Source organism: Pseudorasbora parva, chromosome 24 (assembly GCF_024679245.1).
Source record: "Pseudorasbora parva isolate DD20220531a chromosome 24, ASM2467924v1, whole genome shotgun sequence".
NCBI classification, from domain to species: Eukaryota; Metazoa; Chordata; class Actinopteri; order Cypriniformes; family Gobionidae; genus Pseudorasbora; species Pseudorasbora parva.
The window spans coordinates 16,774,251-16,796,230 of NC_090195.1; the positions used below are offsets into that span (position 1 = coordinate 16,774,251).

At 37.5% G+C, this 21,980-nt stretch overlaps 1 protein-coding gene across 1 annotated transcript in view; it reads left to right on the forward strand.

Annotated features, from left to right (window-relative positions):
* Positions 1–20,880, forward strand: part of arfgef1 (ADP-ribosylation factor guanine nucleotide-exchange factor 1 (brefeldin A-inhibited)) — an 86,734-nt gene extending 65,854 nt beyond the window's left edge. The window contains exons 26-40 of the mRNA XM_067434594.1: positions 1,279–1,448; positions 1,674–1,825; positions 5,643–5,815; positions 7,334–7,494; positions 7,962–8,092; positions 9,859–9,988; positions 10,173–10,308; positions 10,496–10,634; positions 12,658–12,727; positions 12,869–12,989; positions 13,313–13,452; positions 14,259–14,427; positions 14,670–14,808; positions 17,980–18,097; positions 19,592–20,880. Coding sequence (XP_067290695.1) covers positions 1,279–1,448; positions 1,674–1,825; positions 5,643–5,815; positions 7,334–7,494; positions 7,962–8,092; positions 9,859–9,988; positions 10,173–10,308; positions 10,496–10,634; positions 12,658–12,727; positions 12,869–12,989; positions 13,313–13,452; positions 14,259–14,427; positions 14,670–14,808; positions 17,980–18,097; positions 19,592–19,771 — 2,129 coding nt within the window. The 3' untranslated portion in view covers positions 19,772–20,880. The remainder of the gene's footprint in view (positions 1–1,278; positions 1,449–1,673; positions 1,826–5,642; positions 5,816–7,333; positions 7,495–7,961; positions 8,093–9,858; positions 9,989–10,172; positions 10,309–10,495; positions 10,635–12,657; positions 12,728–12,868; positions 12,990–13,312; positions 13,453–14,258; positions 14,428–14,669; positions 14,809–17,979; positions 18,098–19,591) is intronic.
* Positions 20,881–21,980: the final 1,100 nt, after the last annotated feature.

Sequence of the window (21,980 nt, forward strand, 5' to 3'; positions counted from 1 at the left end):
AACGTGCAGCCCTACAGGAGATTGTCTTGACCAGGACCACACCCCTAAATGCATTGAAACAACGGCCATTTGACTGGTTGATTAGATAATTGCATTAATGAGAAATGGAACAGGTGTTCCTAATAATCCTTTTGATGAGTATATATTAAGGATTTTTCATTAATTTAAGTATTTATTTCAGTCTTTTGTAATTTTTTAAGTGTTTTTACTAGGGGTGTGACGAGACACTTGGCTAACGAGACAAGATTACATTTTTGTACAATATTTATAAGAAATCCTCAATGACAAAATTCATGACTGGAAAAATTGTCTACAGGTGCATTTTTAATGTTTAAAACTAATCATCTTGTAATGAATGTCATTTTAGTTCTACTTTCAGAGTATGAATTATCATTTGTATTGAAATCCAACAATATACACGGACTGTAACAAACAAAGTCAAATTTGAGCTTCCAGAACTTCCAAAGAGCTTCCAGAACTTCTGACTGAGGCTGCATGTGCCCAAGTAATTGAAGTCCTTTTCACAAATTGAACCTAGAAATAAAAACTGTATACATTTTTTTCTTAGTCTTATTAAATGCAAAACCATAATCAAATTACTCTCTCAATATTCAAAGTGCAAACAAAGTATATCACAAGTAGCTTTGATATTGAGAGACAGGCTATTGGATGTAGCCTAATTTGCGTGCATCGGGGAGCATACTTTCGCTTTTGATTCACGACCTCACGTACTCTTTGTACAGGGAGCGGCGGTGCTGAGCTTTCATTCTACAAGATAAGACGTTTACAGGCACTTGGCTGTGTTGCACATGAATCCTCCGCCATGGTTCACTTTGTCAATCATCTCACCTAACTCTCGTCACGTTATCAGTGAACTGTGATTCCTGCAGCTCAGATGCAGTCGCACACAGTGTAGAGCAGACATTTAAAATAGTTTCAAATTTAAGCGACTGTAATTCAACTGAATTACATGATTTTTGTTTCCATAAAAAAGAAAAACGATAGTGGATGGTGTAATGTTAACGTAGCGGTGGCATATTCTAAGCTAATTTCACCCTCACTTTATTGTCAAGGCGATAGCACGAGAAAGCTTTTAGTATTTACTGACACTTCTGATTCAATGCATCCTTGCTGAATTAAAGGATTAATTCCCACCCAAAAAAAAAAACGCAAACTGTGTTTTATCAGTGTTTGTTTCTGGGATTCGAACTCATGACCTTGGCGTTGCAAGCTTCACACTCCTTTCTGATTTAAGTGACACCTTTTTGTGTTTTGCAGTGGACTTTGTCCGATGGCTGTGTGCTGTATCGATGGATGAATTGGCTTCCCCTACACACCCTCGAATGTTCAGTCTGCAGAAGATCGTGGAGATATCGTACTACAACATGGGTCGTATCAGGCTGCAGTGGTCCAGAATATGGGAGGTTATAGGGGATCATTTCAATAAGGTGAGTTCAAAGCAGCCACCAAATCAACGCTGGAAGGAAATCGGTCCATGAAGAGTGTGTGTCTCGGTGGCTTTGTACGATATCAGAGAAATCTAATGACGCTTTTAAATTTCACTCTGCCTGCGGGAGGGCATATCTAATAGATTGAAGAATAGCCGAAAATGAAAACACAGCACTTTCGGTGCTTTAATGTTCCCGTCTCTTTCACTCTCTGTTTTGGCCCAGGTCGGCTGTAATCCCAATGAGGATGTTGCTATTTTCGCTGTGGACTCTTTGAGGCAGCTATCCATGAAATTTTTGGAGAAGGGGGAGTTGGCCAATTTCAGATTCCAGAAGGATTTCCTCAGGCCGTTTGAGCACATAATGAAAAAGAACAGGTGAGCGTGTCAATTTACACTGCAATTAAAGTGAAATATCACTTAATAACGCAAGTCAGACCTTCATATATAGAGTGTCAGTTGAATAGCCAAAGAAATTGTGATGAATGCATGGTTTGTCGTACAATTGTGCAAGCCTTGCCTTAAGACAGGTTAGAAGCACAAGGCTTGTTTTGAGTGTAGCTGTTTTTTCTCTCAGGCGGATGTACTGCCTCTAAATGTCATCTAAAGGGCTCTGTTCTGGATTCAGGACACTGGAATGCCTCCGTCCACATATTTTTAAATCTTCATCATGTCATGTTCAGTACCTTGTTTACATATATAAAATGTTCTCCTTTTAAGTGTTGGTAAAATGTGATCTTTTTGGAAATGTATTGTAGACATAATCAAATGTTTGGTTTAATAATCTAGTTACATTACATAGTTCTAAATTCCTTTCTTTAAAGGGATCCCATGGTGTTGAGACTTGTATGGCTTAATATAACATAAATGATGTCTCTTACTGAATTATGTAGTAGAAAACCCATGAAAGATCTACGTTATTTAAAAAATCGATTTTATATTTGGACCATGGGCGGCGCCATTTTGTTTGCGTTCTAGGTTGATGACGTAGAGTGGTTGAACTCCTCAATCAGCTGGCATTACCCGTAGCTATTTTTACCACAACGCAACTCGAAAATTGTTTCAGAGTTAAACAAAACAAATTAATTGCTTTGTAATTATACTTAAAACACACTCAAACATACATGTGCACACAAACTCACCTACACAAGTCACAAACAGATCGGCGGGCGCGCACACACACACTGACAGACTGCTCTGTCTCAATCGCATGCATCATCACCAAAACATCCTGCCTCTCTTACTTTATCCCATCGTCCTACCTAGATATTTCCCTCTGCTGGTCACATTAGGCATTACAGTTAATCTACTATCAACAGTCTATCTAGGATCAACACAGGGAATAGATTGAGGGTTATGTATGCTCGCACGCAGTGCGTGCGTGTGTGTGTGTGTGTGTGTGTTCGCGCCGATCTGTTGGGGTGTGTGTGTGTTCGCGCCGATCTGTTGGGGTGTGTGTGTGTGTGTTCGCGCCGATCTGTTGGGGTGTGTGTGAGTCTGTGTGAGAGAGAGAGTTTGTGTGCACATGTATGTTTGGGTGCGTGAAGTCGGACAGCTGTTTGTAAATCGGCTGTACACTCGTTATTGCGGTGGAACGTGAGACTGAATGACTGCACTTGAACATGTCCACTATGGTGTCGGACAACACTACAAATGTCCGTCCCTTCAAATAATGCGCTATTTAAGGGTATAGGGTCGATTTCAGATTCAGCCCCTGTCGTGGAGACTGAGCAGCCCAACATCTCGATTGAGACAGAGCCTGTCGTGTGCGCGCCCGCCGATCTGTTTGTGACTTGTGTAGGTGAGTTTGTGTGCACATGTATGTTTGAGTGTGTTTTAAGTATAATTACAAAGGAATTCATTGGTTTTGTTTAACTCTGAAACAATTTTCGAGTTGCGTTGTGGTAAAAATAGCTACGGGTAATGCCAGCTGATTGAGGAGTTCAACCACTCTATGTCATCAACCTAGAACACAAACAAAATGGCGCCGCCCATGGTCCAAATACAAAATCGATTTTTAAAATAACGTAGATCTTTCATGGGTTTTCTACTACATAATTCAGTAAGAGACATCATTTATGTTATATTAAGCCATACAAGTCTCAACACCAGGGGATCCCTTTAACATGCACATTTAACAACGCATAATTGAGTCCTTGAGAATAACTAAATGGTAAAATACCAAAAAAATTTAATCAAGTGACCGTAGATCCATAGTGTAATTTTTCCAAAGACAAATTTTTTTTCTGAAAAGTAGGCACTGCCTTAAAAGTCATGGAAAATATATAAAAATAAATAAATGACATTTTAGTTACATTAACATCCTGCAAAAGATGTATAAAAGATATATATATATATATATATATATATATATATATATATATATATAACACAAATATTCAGAAAATATTTCAAACATTTAAAATAATATGGTAGAAAAATCACACAAAATTGACATTAAACATAAAACTATTTTTATATTCAGCAATTCAAACTAAAGTACTAAAGTGTCTCTTTTTATTAGCATTGGTATTCACTTAGTTAAACAGTTTGTTACGATCACTTTATTATTAAAAATAATTGTTATTTTAGTATTATGTATACACTATTATAGCATTCATTAATATTGCGAATTATATTCATTTTTTATTTGAGTTATTTTGGTATTTGATTTTGTCATTTATATTAGGGTTTATTTTTCATTTATTATTTAAAAAAAATGTATCTACCTTTGAATATAACTGAAATAATATATGTATTATAATAAATAATTTATATATATTATTTGATTTAAGCTGTATTTTAATTAAAATTAGATACATTTTAGTTTTAGTAAACGATAAAAGCACTGGTAATGAACAATTAACTTTAATAAATTGCTTTTAAGATGTTTTAAGATTATTATTTTTTTAAAGGGTTGAATTTTGTAGTCACCTTTATTTATATAGCGCTTTTTACAATGCAGATTGTTTCAAAGCATCTTCACAGTGTTAACAGGAAAGTAATGCAACAGAATTTGATTTGGCTGTACAGCTGCTCTGGAGAAAACAGTGATGTCATCCAGCTCAGATTCAATTACCATATAGTGTAAATGCAGGCAGATCAGTAATATAGCTGAATATTTGGTGTCCCCAACTAAGCAAGCCAAAATCCAAAGGTGACAGAATGGAGAAAAAAATGGAGATTTAAAAAATGGAGAATTACATAGGCTCAGTCGGGGTGCTAGTTCTCCTCTGGCCAACGAACAAACAATATGATTATGATCCATGCAACATTACAAATCAGAAGTCATATTAGATCGGAACATTCAGAGTAGTTGTCCAGTTCCATCCGGTTGAAGATCGAAGTCATCGCGCAGGAGACGGGTTTGTTGATGTCAATGAGGCCATCACAGGGAGAGTCTATTTGACATGGTCTCTGCTGACACTTCAGGGCTGTGTGTGTTGTGGACATGTCTAGGCGGAGGTCCACCATCTGATCTTGATCCAGGTGACTACAGTAAACCTCGGGATAAACAGAGAGATTAATATTAGCATAGATGCCATTCTTTTTATGATTTAACAAGTTCGTCAGGTGTTATATGAAGTGTTCCTGGTTCTGGTAGACCTAGTTAATGCAGCTTAACAATCATTTAACTAACTTGAATAATATGAACTGATAATGTTCTATGTGTATGTCATTGTAAAGAGATGTGTTTTAAACTGGCAGAGTGTAGTGAAAACATTTTATGAAATACTGCTGTTTTCAAATTCAGTTATGTAAAGATTTTCAGTTGTTTTATTTTGTGTAAATTTAGTATATTTTAAAATATGATGCTTGCACATTCATAAATGTCTTGTTGAGTCAAAGTAGCCAACACATTTTTAGAAAATGTAGCCTGACTACTTTAAATTATATGCATCCTGGCAATCTTTACTTTCAAAATAGCTCCATCTCTGCAAAGAAGCGAAGAAGAGAAAGCTATGTTAGCTTATATGGACCCTGCAGTACTCATTAGGCTTAGTGAGTGAACACGTGCACACACACACACACACACACACACACACGGTGTCAGAAGCCATCATGACTAAACTCTATGACTGATGGAGAAAAATGAACTTGTCTACACACGTTTGCCCCTGCAGAATGAGATGAAGAGAACGTGTGCGTGTTTGTGTTTTCCTGCTTTATTCACACGCTGCTTCTCTATCTACAGATCTCCTACCATTAGGGACATGGTGGTCCGCTGCATAGCCCAGATGGTCAACTCTCAGGCTGGGAATATTAGATCAGGGTGGAAGAACATTTTTTCTGTGTTTCATCTCGCTGCCTCCGATCAGGATGAGAGCATAGTGGAGCTGGCCTTCCAGACAACTGGACACATCGTCAGTAAGTGCCTCCATGGAGATCAGGGATACTCTGATTTTGGATACAAGACAGGAATAAATATTTAAGAGCCTTTTGTAATACACTGGGGTTCAATAGTCTGAGACCACAATTACCAGTATTTATTCTTGTCTTTTTTTCTTCTTCTTGTTCTTTCGGCTTTTCCCTTCAGGGGTTGCCACAGCGAATCATCTGCCTCCATCTAGTCCTATCTTCTGTAGCCTATTTTTCTTTTTTTATTAAACCTGGAAATAAGCAGAAAGTTTTACCACTTGAAAAGATCACAAGAACACAAAAAGTTGTCATAAAAATCATATGGTTATACAAATAACAACTTTGTATTAAATTAGAAAAAATGCTAAATTGAAACATTTTCACTGAAATTTCACTTTCAGATTTTACTTTATAGTACCTTAAATATATATATTTCTAGTACATGATGTGGCGTGGCGCTGAGAGCTTGGCGTCCGGTCGCACACCGGATGCGAAGCTCAGCGTCGCGTCTTTAAAATTCAAACACATTGTTTTCAATGAGTGTACACACACGGCTGTTTAAAATCCAGCTGTGGCATTTCAAGGTTTTATATTGAATTTATATTATATTTCACTCAAATTGTCAATGTATATACTGATTTCACCCTGTGCTACAAGATACACCCATCGTGCAGCTCTTCTGTCAGAAGTCGATTCAAAATTGAGCTTGCACGTATATGTGCACATCTAGTGTGAGATACCTGAAGCGCGGTGCTGAGCTTCGCGTCCGGTGTGTCACCTGATTCGATTGTGTAAATCCTTAGTTGCGGACACCCCTAGTATTTATTATTTATAATTTTCCACACTTTTAATTACAGACTGTTTTTGCTTTTATAGCTTTAAAGGTGCAGGTTGTGAATTTTAGCGCAATCTAGCGGTGAGGTTGTGAATTGCAACTGCCCACCACCCACCCCTCCCTTTCGAAGCACATAGAGACACTACGGTGGCCGACACAGGACAAAAATGTTGCCGTCAGAGAGAGCAGAGAGTAGCTAGCGCACTGTAGAGCACTTTGTCCGTTTAGGCCTACTGTAGAAACATGGCGCCGTAAAATGTCGATTTTGGTGATTTCGGTAAAATGCCGCTGTAAGGGGACCTGCGGTGTGTAAATAGAAATGCCTCATTCTAAGGTAATAAAAACATAACGGTTCATTATGTAAGGTCTTTATACACCCCTGAAAACATAGTTGTGTATATTATTTTGCATTTCTATTAATAGATCCTCATAAATATTACACACTGCACCTTTAAGTCTTCTAAATGTAATAATGTACCATGCATGTACAATGAGCAACAAACATTTGCAAAGCTGCTAAATATGCTGAATAGTCATTGATATGCAAGTGGGTGGTCATGTGTTAATGTTGTTAAAGAGCTTTGGTGGATTGGGAAGGAAGATTTGCATTGTGAACATTTACTTTTAATTAATTTGTATGTGTATAAAATGCTGTTTGTTTAAGGCTCTGCCGTCTCTTTTCATCCTCACAGCGAATGTATTTGAGAAGCATTTCCCAGCTACCATTGACTCCTTCCAGGATGCTGTCAAATGTCTGTCTGAGTTCGCCTGCAATGCTTCTTTCCCTGACACCAGCATGGAGGCCATCCGTCTCATCCGCCACTGCGCTAAATACGTCTCCGACCGACCTCAGGTCAGTGCTAACGAGTGCGCTCTCCATAACGCTGAATTATGATCTGACCCCGGGTCAGGCTTTCAACAGACATTCACTGAATGGACTACACTTAAGGAGAGCACAAGGCACTTTTAATGAGGAAACTCTCATTACAAGATGCCTTAATGAGAAAAACCTAAAGCCTTTTGTAAGTAGATGGAAAATGTAAGCAATCTATTTTCTGCTCTTCATGAAGGGTGATTGTATTACGAGCTGCGTTTATGCCTGTGTTTCTAAAGTGAAGATTAGCAAAGGCAGCCCACAAGGAGACCTTCACCTCATCTCACAGAGTGTTGCCAGATTTTGGGAAAAAACCTTTTGATCTATAAATGCAGCTTATAGTCAAGCGGCATGTGTGTTCAGGCATGTGCTTGAGTATGTGTTAACATGCGATATCAAAGCAAATGTGGCTCTGTGAGTAAACTGCTTATGTTTTGTGCCGGCAGGCGTTTAAAGACTGCACCAGTGATGATATGAACGTCGCGCCGGAGGACCGCGTCTGGGTGAGAGGCTGGTTCCCCATCCTCTTTGAGCTCTCATGCATCATCAACAGGTGTAAGCTGGACGTCCGGACCAGGTCAGAGCCAAAAGATTTTTATTTCAAATAAATATATCAGTTTCAACAAAATAATTTAAGCAGCACAACATTTTTTTTTACATGGATAATAATAAGAAATATTTATTGAGCAGCAAATCAGCATATTAGAATGATTACTGAAGGATCATGTGACACTAAAGACTGGAGTTATGGCTGCTGATCACAGGAATAAATGCCATTTTAAAATAAATAAAATTAGAAAAGAGTAATATAAAAGGGGTAATAATTTGTGCTGGGCAATCAATTAATCGTGATTAATCGCATCCAAAATAAAAGTTTGTGTTTACATAATAAATGTGTGTTTGTACTGTATATAATTATGACGTGTATATATAAATACACACTCCTTCATGTATATTTTTAAGAAATATTTGCATGTTGTATATACATTTATATAATTTATTTTATATATAAATCTAACATTCTTAAATAGAGACATGCATATGTGTTTGTGTATTTATATACATAATAATTATACACAGCAGGGCTCAACATTAACGCTTGTCCGGGAGAAGTGGATTTTTTGAAGGAGCAAGGGAAAGAGAATTTTACTTTTAAAAAATAACAAGGAAATCACCAAGATGCAAGAATGATTCCACATTCATTTAGTGTAAGTGGCGATTGATAGTGGATAATAATATAATGTAGTATAATGAGCTGACAGTAGCAAGGTTGCGCTGTTGACGCTCGCGCAGCTTCTCGAGGAGAAATCAAAACAAATGAGTGCCGCTCACACAGAGAAACTCAGTTAACATACTGTGGCAAAAATCGAAATGTGGAGGTTTTTTATACTTATAATATATGATAATGTCACACTACAAAGAGTGCTGTTTTCCTGAAAACCATCATGTTTGAAAATGGGACTGATTTCATACGACAGTTCCATAAACAATGAACTAACATTAAGTCACTTACATTTAAGGTGTAATATTGACTGTTTTTGTTCTATTTCAGCAGCGAAAATAGTTCCAAGCAAAGATCGCAGCAGAACCGTAACGCATCTAACAGCAACAGTGTTATAGAATCATTCAGTGTTTAGAATAAATCGGTTGAATCAAAGATTCAATGACCTGCTCATAAACAATTGCCTCATTCTTGAATGAATCAACCTTTCAACAAATCGACTTAATGAATCACTCATTAAGATAGTCTCCAAGCGCCACCTACTGGCAGTTTAGTTTCATGCTTAAACATTCTTTCCAACGTTTATTGTTTGTACATACAAACAATTTTTTTAAAACCATCTGATAACATTATTTAATGCGGTTGTGATTTTTCAGTGTCAATTATGTAATTTGACTGTAACAGTCCTATAGTGTCTTATTCTAATTTAATTGATCAAATTTAAGAATATAAAATAAAATATTTAATAAGATAAGGCAAAAAAAGTGCCCTTTATAAAAGGTACAAATATCCAGATTTAAATATGTCAAAGCTGAGAATATTGCTTTAGAATAAATTATATTTTACGAAAAAATAATAATAATTAATATTATTATTCCGGACAAGCACATTTTTTACTCTGACAAGTAAATGACAGATGATAAGCACGTGAACAGGCTTAATGTCGCCCTGCACAGTACACACATATATATCATGTAAACACACACTTTTATTTTGGATCCGATTAATCATGATCCCAGCGCTAGTTATGTTTTAGTGCCTGTTTCAAAGTGTACATCACATGTACAGTATTGTCAATCTTTTCCCCCCTCATTACAGTATATTTCTGTTTTGTTTATCAGGGGTCTGACAGTGATGTTTGAGGTGATGAAGACGTACGGTCACACCTATGAGAAACACTGGTGGCAGGATCTGTTCCGCATTGTGTTCAGGATCTTTGACAACATGAAGCTTCCTGAGCAACAGACTGAGGCAAGTCAAATCTGAAATCTGTCCTAGAAGAAAATAAGATCTCTGTTTTTAGGATATGTCACCAGCACAGATATTGCTTGGACAGGGACTCTCTCTGGCATTCATATAATCATATGGTACTACTCCAGTATCTTCATGTCAGCATGGAAAACTGGCTAATGTACTGTTTGGTTACTTCCCACAGAAAGCGGAGTGGATGACCACCACCTGTAATCATGCACTTTATGCTATCTGTGACGTTTTCACGCAGTACTTTGAATCTCTGAGTGATGTTCTGTTAGATGATATCCTCTCTCAGCTCTACTGGTGTGTGCAGCAAGGTCAGTGTTCTGTACCAGCAACAGACAAGATACAATTGCAGGACATTTATAGTGAGCCTGTTAAGAAAACAATACACATTGTGCAAAATACTGATAACTGGGAGATTCGTGTATGGACAGTTTGCTGAAATTAATATGTAAATGATTACTTCAGGTCATAATTTTACTTGCTCATCTCTCCTTACAGATAATGAGCAATTAGCGAGATCTGGCACTAATTGCCTTGAAAACGTGGTCATCCTCAACGGTGAAAAGTTTAACCCTGAGACCTGGGACAAGACATGCAACTGTATGCTAGATATCTTCAAAACCACCATCCCACACATGTGAGTGTTTCAGAATTTCCAATGGGCCATTTTACAAAATGAGTGCCATATATGTCCCCAGTATACGTGTAAAATTGTCTTTCAAAAGTAATCAACTAATCCATAAATAAATATAAAATTATCTTAATGGCTTCCTTGTTATAAGAATGTGAACCCTTTAAAAACTTCCAGTTACTATGTTTACTATGAGTTACTACCTTGTGATTTTACTATGATTTTGTATAGTAATGAACATATTTTTAAATACTCAGTATTTGCACAAATATCTGCATTAAATTGTCTTTTTAATAAACATATTGTAGCTCAATTAACTATAAAATGGTCAACCCTGTTACTGTTGTTCTGTACAGTAAACAACCAAAAATTAAATACTTAATATTTGTCCAAGTATCTACATTAAATTATCTTTCAAAATAACATCTTGTAGCTATTTGAACTAAAACGTCAACCCTGTTACTATGCTTTTGTATAATAATGAACAGATTTTTAAATATGAAATATTTGCACAAATATCTACATTCAGTTATTTCTAATAAACGTCTTGCAGCTAAATTAACTGTAGAAATATCCACTTGTTACTGATTTTGTATAGCAAACAACTGATGATTGAACACTATATTTGTAGAAATATCTGCATTAAAGTCTCTTTTTAATAAACATCTTGCAGCTAAATTAAAGGTGCACTATGCAACTTTCCGTCCACTGGAGGGCGCCTACTCTAAACAAAGGAGTAGTTTGATGACGCCAAGTGTGAGCGCAGTATTTTGGGACTTGTGGTCTTCACCTCACAGCCGGTGGAAAATAGGACTCGGGCAGAAATCATGTTCATGGATGCGGTTATTAACGTTACTGTAGTGTGAAGCAGAGCAGGAGCGAGTGTTGTGGGGCTGAGCACGGCTGGTGTAGCGATTTGTTATACAAACACACGGCTCGCGAGTACAGGGACTTTTATTATGACGGGACGGGACACAGTCGCCGGGCGCGTGCACTTCCGCTTTTTCCGGTCATGATTAGGTAAAGCAGGTAAAACAGCTCTGTTTATCATATTAGATACATTTAAGTGTGTTTAAAATTATGTTATGACGTTCCTCTGTGCGTTCGCTCGGCGCTACTGTGAAATGTTCACACTGCTAAGAGAAAAGCGCTTCTGCAGAATAAAACCGAGGGTAAGGCAGATATGACATGATTGACAGGCGGCTCGCTCAAACGCTATGCAGAAACGTCCCGGTCCTCAGTTAAAATAGCAATTTTCTCACAATTTACAAATAGTTGGAAACATTTGGGATATTGTAAGTACTCAACAGAACAAAATATATAACACTGGTATAGTGGTTTTTGGATATTTTACTGCAAAAATACTACATAGTGCACCTTTAACTATAAAATGGTCAACCCTGTTACTGTTCGGTACAGTAAACAACCGATAATTAAATACATAGTATTTGTCCAAATATCTACATTAAATTATATTTAAAATTAACATCTTGTAGCTAATTGAACTAAAACGTCAACCCTGTTATTATGATTTTGTATAGCAAACAACTGGTTTGTAGAAATATCTGCATTAAATTCTCTTTTTAATAAAAATATTGTAGCTAAATTAACTAAAACTGTCAGCCCTGTTACTATGATTTTGTATAGTAAACTGATTATTAAACACTTAAATACTGCAACACTGCTATAAATTCTGATTAACATATTTTTCTACCTTACTAGCCTACTAACTTTCAGCCTTGTTACCATCAAACCCTGTCCCCTTGAAGGCATACTTATACATACAACATTTTTGAATGTATTATTTTAACTTGACATGGCAATCCTATTAACTTGTTGAAGGCCTTATTACATCCCAACGAATAAAATGGGTTCATTTAGCTTGAGATGGCACAATGCTCTTGTTCAGCACTTTAAAACATTATATTTGTCTGACAGAATGTTCAAAATGGCAGCAATGTACTTCACCTTATCAAACTTTAAAAAGCACCTGCTGTATAGCTCTAACTCACCTATTTGCTGTTTACAGGCTGTTGACGTGGAGACCGGCTGGTACAGAGGGAGATCACGTGACACAGCTGGACTCTGATAAACAGCTGGTATGCAAATAAGATTTCCAAACTGTGCTAAATGTGGAAGTGTTTATGGAGGGTCATCATATCCTGATGCTCTTTTAGCTCTGTGCTGTAGGAGTTCCTTTAATGCTATAATATTAATAAGTACTTATCTGCTGCTTACAGGACTCAATTTCCCAGAAGTCAGTGGATATTCAGACTCGATCAGATGACCAGCAGTCTGTGAACAGTATGGAGAAGGCTTTGGCTGACAACCGCAGACAGAGTCAGTTCAGTGTTGCTTTAGGCACGTATCATGGTGGCCAACCATTAAGATCATTGTTCTTCATTGATTTTTTTCATTGATGTTATTTCATAACTGAAAGATTTGCAACTCAACAAAATTGTTGAATATTGTTAATTGTAAATTAACAAGCACTCATCATACAACAGTAAAGCCACACATGACCAGTTGCAATCAAGTAATCCAGAAATCCATGTAAAAATATTAATGAATTTAATTTAACTTAGGTGTTGTTTTAGGCCAGATTTTATAATACACCTAAAACACTTTGCAACATATCAGCTAGTCAGCTGTTCATTTTGTGCTTCCATATGTGACCTCCCCAGAAGCCCAGGAACAGAGGCTGTTTGCAGCTCTGCTCATAAAGTGTGTGGTCCAGCTGGAGCTCATTCAAACCATAGACAACATTGTGTTCTTTCCTGCAACCAGTAAGAAGGAGGATGCTGAAAATTTGGCCGCAGCACAGGTACAAGCTCAGGATCTTTACACACTCTGATTATCAACAAATGTGTCAGGTTTTTTTTTCTTTTTTTATATTTTATATATACATTTGGATGCTTTTATTGAGAAGATAGTTTAGAAAGACAAATGGGAATGTGATCAAATTGCCATATTGCATTGCCCACGTCAGTATTCTTATACTTTTATAGTATTTGTTAGTCTAGTGTAGTATTTGTAAATATTTTTAATTGTTATATTTTATTTGTATATTTTCTGGTCTTTATTATTTTATTTTATTTTGTTGTGCTTTTGTCATTTTGAAAAAAAATATATACGCAGCTTTAATTATTATTATTATTATTATTATTATTTCAGATAGTTGCCAAGGCAACATTTCTAATTTTCATTTATAGAGTTTAGGTTTTTAGTGTTTTAGTAAATTGTATATAGGTTTGTGTTTTTAAAATGTTATCTAGAAAATATTGGTGATTTGTTGACATTTCATCTTTTTTGACCTGTATTTTAAAAGGAAAATGAAACGGGCATAATGTGAATTTATTTATTTATTTATTTATTTATACATCTTTAATTATTTACAATAAGTTTTGAGAAAAAAGTGGAAATAAAATAATACTCCAGTTTAATTCTGCTGCATTAGTAATAATATATTAAAAGTAATATTTTATAATAATAAAAGAATAAAGGTTTGAAAACCCCTATGCTAGGCCACATTTATTGACTTATTAACTGATTTATGAAGATTTTGTGTTCCGTATATGTTGTGTATGAAGTTATAGTCAGTTTTAACTGAGTGTGTGTGTTTTCCTGCAGAGAGATGCTTTGGATGCCGATGTACATGTGGATACTCAGGACCAGGGAATGTATCGCTACCTGACCTCAGAACAGCTCTTTAAACTGCTCGACTGTCTGCTGGAGTCTCATCGCTTTGCCAAGGCCTTTAACTCCAATAATGAACAGAGAACTGCACTGTGGAAGGCCGGTCAGTACTACTGATTTTGTTGTTGTTGTTAGAATCTAGAGATGCAAAAAATATATCCGTTTTTGTGACTTCATTTCTCAACATCTACAAAAGCCGCCACATAGCTTACAAGCCACGTCGTATCAAGTCCTCCTTTATCAGATAGAGTCACCCGTGTGGCCTAATGGAAAGTCTTTGTCATGTCTGGCTTGATTGCTTGTCCCGTCCCACATTAAAAGAGCTCATTGTGTCTGATTGATCAGGTTTCAAAGGGAAGTCGAAGCCCAATCTGCTGAAACAGGAGACCAGCAGCCTGGCGTGTGGCCTGCGTATCCTCTTCCGCATGTACATGGACCAGAGCAGGCAGGACGCCTGGGAGGAGGTGCAGAGGAGACTGCTCAAGTAAGACATCACTGTCACGCTCGTGACTGTAACCGCTGTGCTCTCAGGCCCTGTGGCCATGTAAACATTATTGGGCTGATTACATGCTCATAGCTTCTGCTGTCTTTTATGCACGGTACAGTTCACATTTTCCCCGTCCCCATTTTACCTTACAGGCGGCTTTTGATATGTTAATAATAGACGCCCACTATAACAGAAATCTACAGAGACTCTTAAAGGGGTGGTGAAATGCTGTTTCGTGCATACTAAGCTTTTTACACTGTTAAAGACTTGGATTCCCATCATAAACATAGACAAAGTTTCAAAAACTAATGTTGGACGTTTGATGGGAGTATTTCTGTGTCAAAAATACTCCTTCCGGTTTCTCACAAGTTTCGGAGAGTTTTTTTCGAGTATGGGTCGGCTTGACGTCGATAGAGCGGAAGGTCCTTGTATGGGCCGTATGAGCTCTTCTCCCGGTAGGGTGCGCGCGCGCGACTAGAGCGAAAGAGGAAATGCACGCCCATAAACACTCGCTCAGCTGCAGATCCAGTCGTCCGTGAACACTTATGTCGTTATAGTCCGCGCCGCGCTCCACTTTATTCCTATGGGTGACATCAAGCGACTTCAACGCTTCAGCACAGCATTCCGGGAAGGCAGCGCTGCATTTGAACGCAGAAATGACGGGAAGCTTCACAACATCGCTTCAGTCGCGTCGCAAAGTGGATCTCCACGGTCACTGCTGTCAGGACTTCACCAAATCATACCAAAGAAGTGTGTTCTTGACGGAGCGGTCCCAGAGATAAAGGTTCGGTCCTGCTTTGGAAGCAGTCGGTGAGTAAAACTGCTTCAAATGTCTGTGCTGTTGGCTATCGTTGCGTGAGTAAACATCAGTAAACGACACGATCGTGTGCTTCATCATTCAAATGCGCTAACGGTTACTCCATTGTTGTTCTATATATAAGTTAACGTTACACTAGTCTGACGTGCAAAACCATTTTGCTTGCTACTGTTAAGGTTTAGTCACATACAATAGTCCATAAACCGAATCATGTCCTCATAAACTGCAAGCAAAGACACACAAATGTTGACAGGGCACTAAATACAGTACATACCACAGAGACGGACGTCCTGCTGTTTCTCCTGTTTAATTTATTTCAGCCTCCGAATTTGATTCTGGATCATATCTGTATTAGCTGAGATCAATAGCCATGGGTTTCTCCACGCTTGAGGACGTCACCGCTTTGTGCGCTTGTCATTCTTTAGCTCCGCCCACACGATACGCCTTCAGGCGCTCGTTTTTTTCCGGAAAGACTCGGTACAGCCCATATTTCTTTTATAAATATAATAAAACTAAAGACTTTTCAGAGATATGAAGGATGCAATACTACTCTACTGTATAGGTACTTAAGATTGACATGAGATTGACTGAAACTGAGTGTTTCACTTTAAGGGACATGAAGGGAAACAAATATTTGTCAATGCTTTTGCATTCTCTCACAACTGTTTTCTAGCCTGGATGCCATCCGAACTCAGTCCCGCCCCAATATTTGAGCTCAGGCAGTTTGGTCTGGCCTTGATTGATCCATAGAGGAGTAATTATGCCCGAACAGAAACTGGGGTGTAAAATGTGTGTTGTTTTGGCAAGGTTGCCGGCTAAAATTCGCAGTCCTGGGTCTATATATCACATAATTAAGGCCTCTTCAACCCGAGTACATGGAAAACAACAATCCTCGGGAAAACCGCAGACTTGGCCACACAGTGCAGTTGTCTTCTGTTGACATTTGACAACGAACGTTATGTGTCGCTCCGTTGCTCTTATTGGTTGTAGGTCTATCCAGTTGTTTTATGTTCCCCCAAGAAACTCTGCATTCTCGTGTGAAAATGTTTGTGGGTGGAGCAATGAAGGAGTGGTGTGTTTGTTTGGGTTGATTTTAAAGGGTACATAACACACACAGTTTCTGCCAATCTCATGTTAATCTTGAGTAGCTATAAAGTAGTATGAAATCCTTCATATCTCTGAAGAGTCTTTAGTTTTATCATATTTATAAAAGACACACACTGTACTGATTCGTCAGCGCTGCCAACGGCTTCCGTAACTGAAATGAAGCTTGTTGATGGACACTTGCTCTTGCTCTCATGCATGCGCTCATCCGGGAGAAGTGCCCATACAAGGAATTCTGCCCTTTATGAAGTCATTCAGGCCATACTCAAACAAAACATTCACAAAAAAAATTTGAGTCCTGAAGGAGTGTATTTTTTGTAGTTTATATATAGGTGTTTACATCATGAGTCTAACTCATGACATTTTGGCCATGTTTAGCATAAAAATCTAACTCTAGCAGTTTAAATAACAGTGCATTAACCCCCTTCCTCCTTTAAATATCAATGATTTTGAGAAATCACATACTGCACCTTTAATTCTAGAGTCCTCAAATGTTCAGAATCTAAAACACTTGGAGTTCAGAAAGGCAGTGCATTAAAAGCCATGTGGGTTCTTCCTTCTAATTTGTTCATTTTTATGATGGACAAAGGTCATTCTGCCTTATATTTCCTAGAGTAAGAGTGTGGGATTGCTTTATTGAATTGGGATTGGTTCTCTGGCTTGAATCCAACAGAGAAAGACTGTTTCATGCACCATTAGGGCATCGTGTTGTTAGATTAGTTGGGTAAGAAACATTAGTGTTAGCAAATTAAGTTTTAAAACAAGAAACACACTTCATTGAGCACTAATTTGACTCTATCCCAGAGTCGCAGACCTGTGTCCTCCCATTTAGCATGAGTCTCAGACTACACTGCTAATAGGGTGCAGTCATGAGAAAGAGGGCAGGTCAGACTCTGACTTCCTTGTCTGCAGGAAGACACTAATCATTTGCGGTGTTCACCGAGCCCAGCGGCCCAGTAAGAGACACACTAAACCAGGCCAAAGGGGATTTAGGTGAGATTAGGTCATGATGATTGAAGGAAGCTGCAGGGCAGATGGGGGTTATATAAGACAATAAAGGGGAGGAGCCTATCAGAGGTCATGGCAGAGGTCACCAAGCCTATATTCAAGACAATTTTGGTATATGTGGAGTATTTATATTATTCTCTCTCTCTCTCTCTCTCTCTCTCTCTCTCTCTCTCTCTCTCTCTCTCTCTCTCTCTCTCTCTCTCTCTCTCTCTCTCTCTCTCTCTCTCTCTCTCTCTCAGCGTGTGCAGTGACGCTGTGGCTTACTTCCTGACGCTGACGTCTGAGAGCCATCGTGAGGCCTGGACCAATCTACTGCTGCTCTTCCTAACCAAAGTGCTGAAGATCAGCGATGACAGGGTGAGTGTCTGATTCACTGCAGACACACTTGTGCACTTAGACAGAATCCTCTAGTCTAGCATTTCCCAACTGTGGGGTTTACGATCCTCTAGTGGTTCATGATGGAACTGCAGTCCATGCAATTTAAAATGATAATGTATCAATTTTAAAGCAAATGGAACATTTCAACTTTAAACTTCAAGGTTTAAAATCTTTGTGCTTTCTGGTAACTGTTGTTGATATTTCAAATCACCAAAACAAACACGCCCCTACCCCCCAAAACGAGTCTTGGCCCTATTTTGATAGCTCCGCCCCACACATACGTAAACCCCAGGCAATGACTATGGCGGAATCTGTGTGTAACTAATCCAGGTCGAATATCCAATGAAAAAGTCCTCCCCTCATCCCAAAAACACAAACTGCTCTCATCAACAACTCAATAATACACGGGCATGACAGTCCAGCTAACGACATATTACAATTATGACCGGATAAGGGTTATATAGATCATGAAAAGAGGAAACAAACATATATTAGGAGCATAGTATCTTACTCGGACAAACAAATTATATATATCATTTTATATATATATATATATATATATATATATATATATATATATATATATATATATATATATATATATATATAGTATATTTTATATATACAGTTTCATTTTGCTTTTTAAATACAGGTCACAAATTCCCTTATTCTTTTGACAGATAAGATATTTTTAAAAAAACAAATGTCAACAAATAAGCAATATTTTCTTGATTATATTTTTTTTACACGTGTGTGTATATATATATATATATATATATATATATATATATATATATATATATTTACTTTTTTAGTAAACACTTTTAAATACTTTATAGTTGTAGATAATTTAATAATTTTGCTTTAAGTTATTATATACACTACCGTTGAAGTAAATTTAGTACGATTTAAATTCAAATTGATCAAACGTAACAGTAAAGACTATTATAATGTTACAAAAATATATATATTTTAAATAAATGCTGTTCATTTGAACGTTCTATACATCAGAGCATTCTGCACTGCTGTTTCCACAGAAATATTAAGCAGCAATGTTGTGCAATGATGATTAGCTATATTTTTGAAGACATCAAATCATCATATTAGAATGATTTCTGAAGAATCATGTGGCAAGGAAGATTGAGTAATGACGCTAAAAATTCTGCTTTGGCAGAATTGACTGACTTCTTACAAAAACACACCAACCCTAAACTTTTGATGGTAGTGTAAATATACTTACTTTAATCATTTAGTGAATGTAATAGAAGTCCATATCACAGAAGCTGGACCGTTTAACAGAAAATCATTTAAATCCTAAATCAAAGTAATTCATATCATTCACATCATTAATGCGCAGTCATTTTTAATCTTACTCAATTAGATGTCTAATGTATAACAGTATCACAGAGTTTTTATTTTAAGAGAACACCTGGCGCTAATCATCGATTCGTCTTTTTTGTGTTCTCTTTGCAGTTCAAGGCCCACGTGTCCCGATACTACCCTCTGCTTTGTGAGATCATGCAGTTTGACCTGATCCCGGAGCTGAGGGCCGTCCTGCGCAAGTTCTTCCTGCGCATCGGATTGGTGTTCCAGATCACCCAGAGTTTTGAACCGGATCAGCCTCCGGGTGTCCAAACTCCCATCGATGCCTAGAAGCAGCGGCAGTGCCTGTCCCTGAACGCTACAGACGTCTCCTCTTTTCATCTGCAGGACACGATCATCTGATCTCCTCAAGGAACGAGGAGATTTAGAAAAGATGGACTACGTCAGAATCAATGGTACTAAAATCAACCCCCGCCTGCCCTTTCAGGATCTGCTCTGGACAAGCGGCCAACAGCAGAACAGGAACAGTCTCCCATCCACCGGACAAATGACCAGGCCTTGTACAATAGGATCAAATTATCTAGATGATCATGAAGATGCTGAATATCGCTACTACTATACGAATCGCTTGACCTTTGAGATCCTCAAAAGGTCCAGATATATTTCAAAACAGTGTCTTGGCATTATATTAAAAGCTGTTTGAAGAATGACAGAGGGGTTGCATATCAAGCAATGTGATGATGTTTCTCAAGTGAATCAGATTTTTTGTTTTGTTTTTTGTTGCATTTGCACCGCTAATGGCTAACATTAGCATAAATAACTCAGAAGAAACTAGTTGTACAGAATTCCAGCTTTGTAATATAATCTCACAACACTAGATTTTGTTTTCTGTACCCTTGTTTGTTTGTTTGTTTGTTTGTTTCTCGGAAATTTGCTGCACTTGTTTTCTGGATCAAAATGCACTGGAGATTTTTACTTTTGTGATAAATTATTGAACTATGCCATCTTTCCCTCCATAACTGTCCAGCTAGAGATTTCTAATACGATATAAAATGATTAGTTCGATTTACTCCATTTTATATACGCTGACACTTTTTTAATTAAACACAGAGGGCAACTGAGATCCTTCGAAAGGAAAAAATACTGGAACTTGAAAATTGTGGGTGACTTACATGTGAGCCGCATCTGAATCACTGGTTTGTATCCCTATTTGAAGTTTGGCTTCACTCTACGTGTACAAATTTTTAAAAAAGTAATATATTTAAAATCTTCTCTTCGGTTTTGGGGGTGGGATGTATTGTATAGAAATTAATGATAGCTGCGCTTTAAAACTGTTGATGGAATAAGGATCTGAAGCATTCCTGACTAGTGAGGGTAAACTGTAATGGTACAGCCCTGTAAAGTTTTCTATATGGAATAAAATGATCTGTACAACTCTATCCGACACTGGTCATCATCACCGCACACATTCTTATCTGGTCAGAGGTCAATAAAGATTTGGAACTTGGTGCGTTTGCCCTGATGAATTTTGAATCATTTTAGGGCAGAGGGTTTTACAACCTTTACAGACCCTAAGTGACTTCCAATATAAAAAGCCAGAGCTTCTGGGTCTTTAAGATCAAAACGGGTTTCAACACTGATGAAATGTTGCTTGAGCATTAAACCAGCATAGACTGATTTATGAAGGATCATGTGACACTGAAGCGGAAAATTCAGCTTTGTCGTTACAGGAATAGCTTACATTTAAAAATAGATGTCATCACATATTGCATCATGCGACAGAAAAGCTGAGAAACTCAGCTCTTTATAGACATGTGATCATGATTCTAGACCAATCAGAGCCCGAGAGCTCCCTTTACAAAGTTGAAGAGGCGGAGCCTTCTTTTCGATTTCCTAGTGGCCAGTTTTTGTCAATGCAGATGAGTAGGAGTTATTGGATACTTTGGACAGATAAATCTCAATAACTTGAGAGATAAAGAAAATATTTTTTTTCCCATTTAGTGCCAATTTATAGAATCAACAGAAACTTTCAGAAAGGTTGTAGACCAAACTGATAAAAAAAAATATTAAAGATTTTTAAATTAATTAATTAAAAATAAAGCAAAATATTTATTTTTCATATGTTTATCATAACATTTTGTATAGATACAATAGAATATATGCAATATTCCGCCACTGTGTTTTCTGTAAAATGAGACCATTTTTATCAATTTACTCCAATGTATCTGGGTAGGGCGCTCTTTTAAATTCAGATATGCCTAATTCTCAAAAAAATGCAAATGTGCTGCAGAACGATGGCAGATAGAGAAGCGATGGGTCATTGCCCGCCTCTTGTGGTCTGATGGAGTCATTTATTTAATGCTCGTTTCTTGTGCAGTAGAAAATACAGAGCAGACTCCGTGGGTCACCTTTAGGACCCAAGCAATCCCATTGGTTTAAATTGCTCTTAAAAGGTACATATAATGACCACTTATGTTTGTGTTAGTTAGCGTACTAGCATAGCATACAGATAAGCGATTGGCTTGATAGCTTAGTTAAT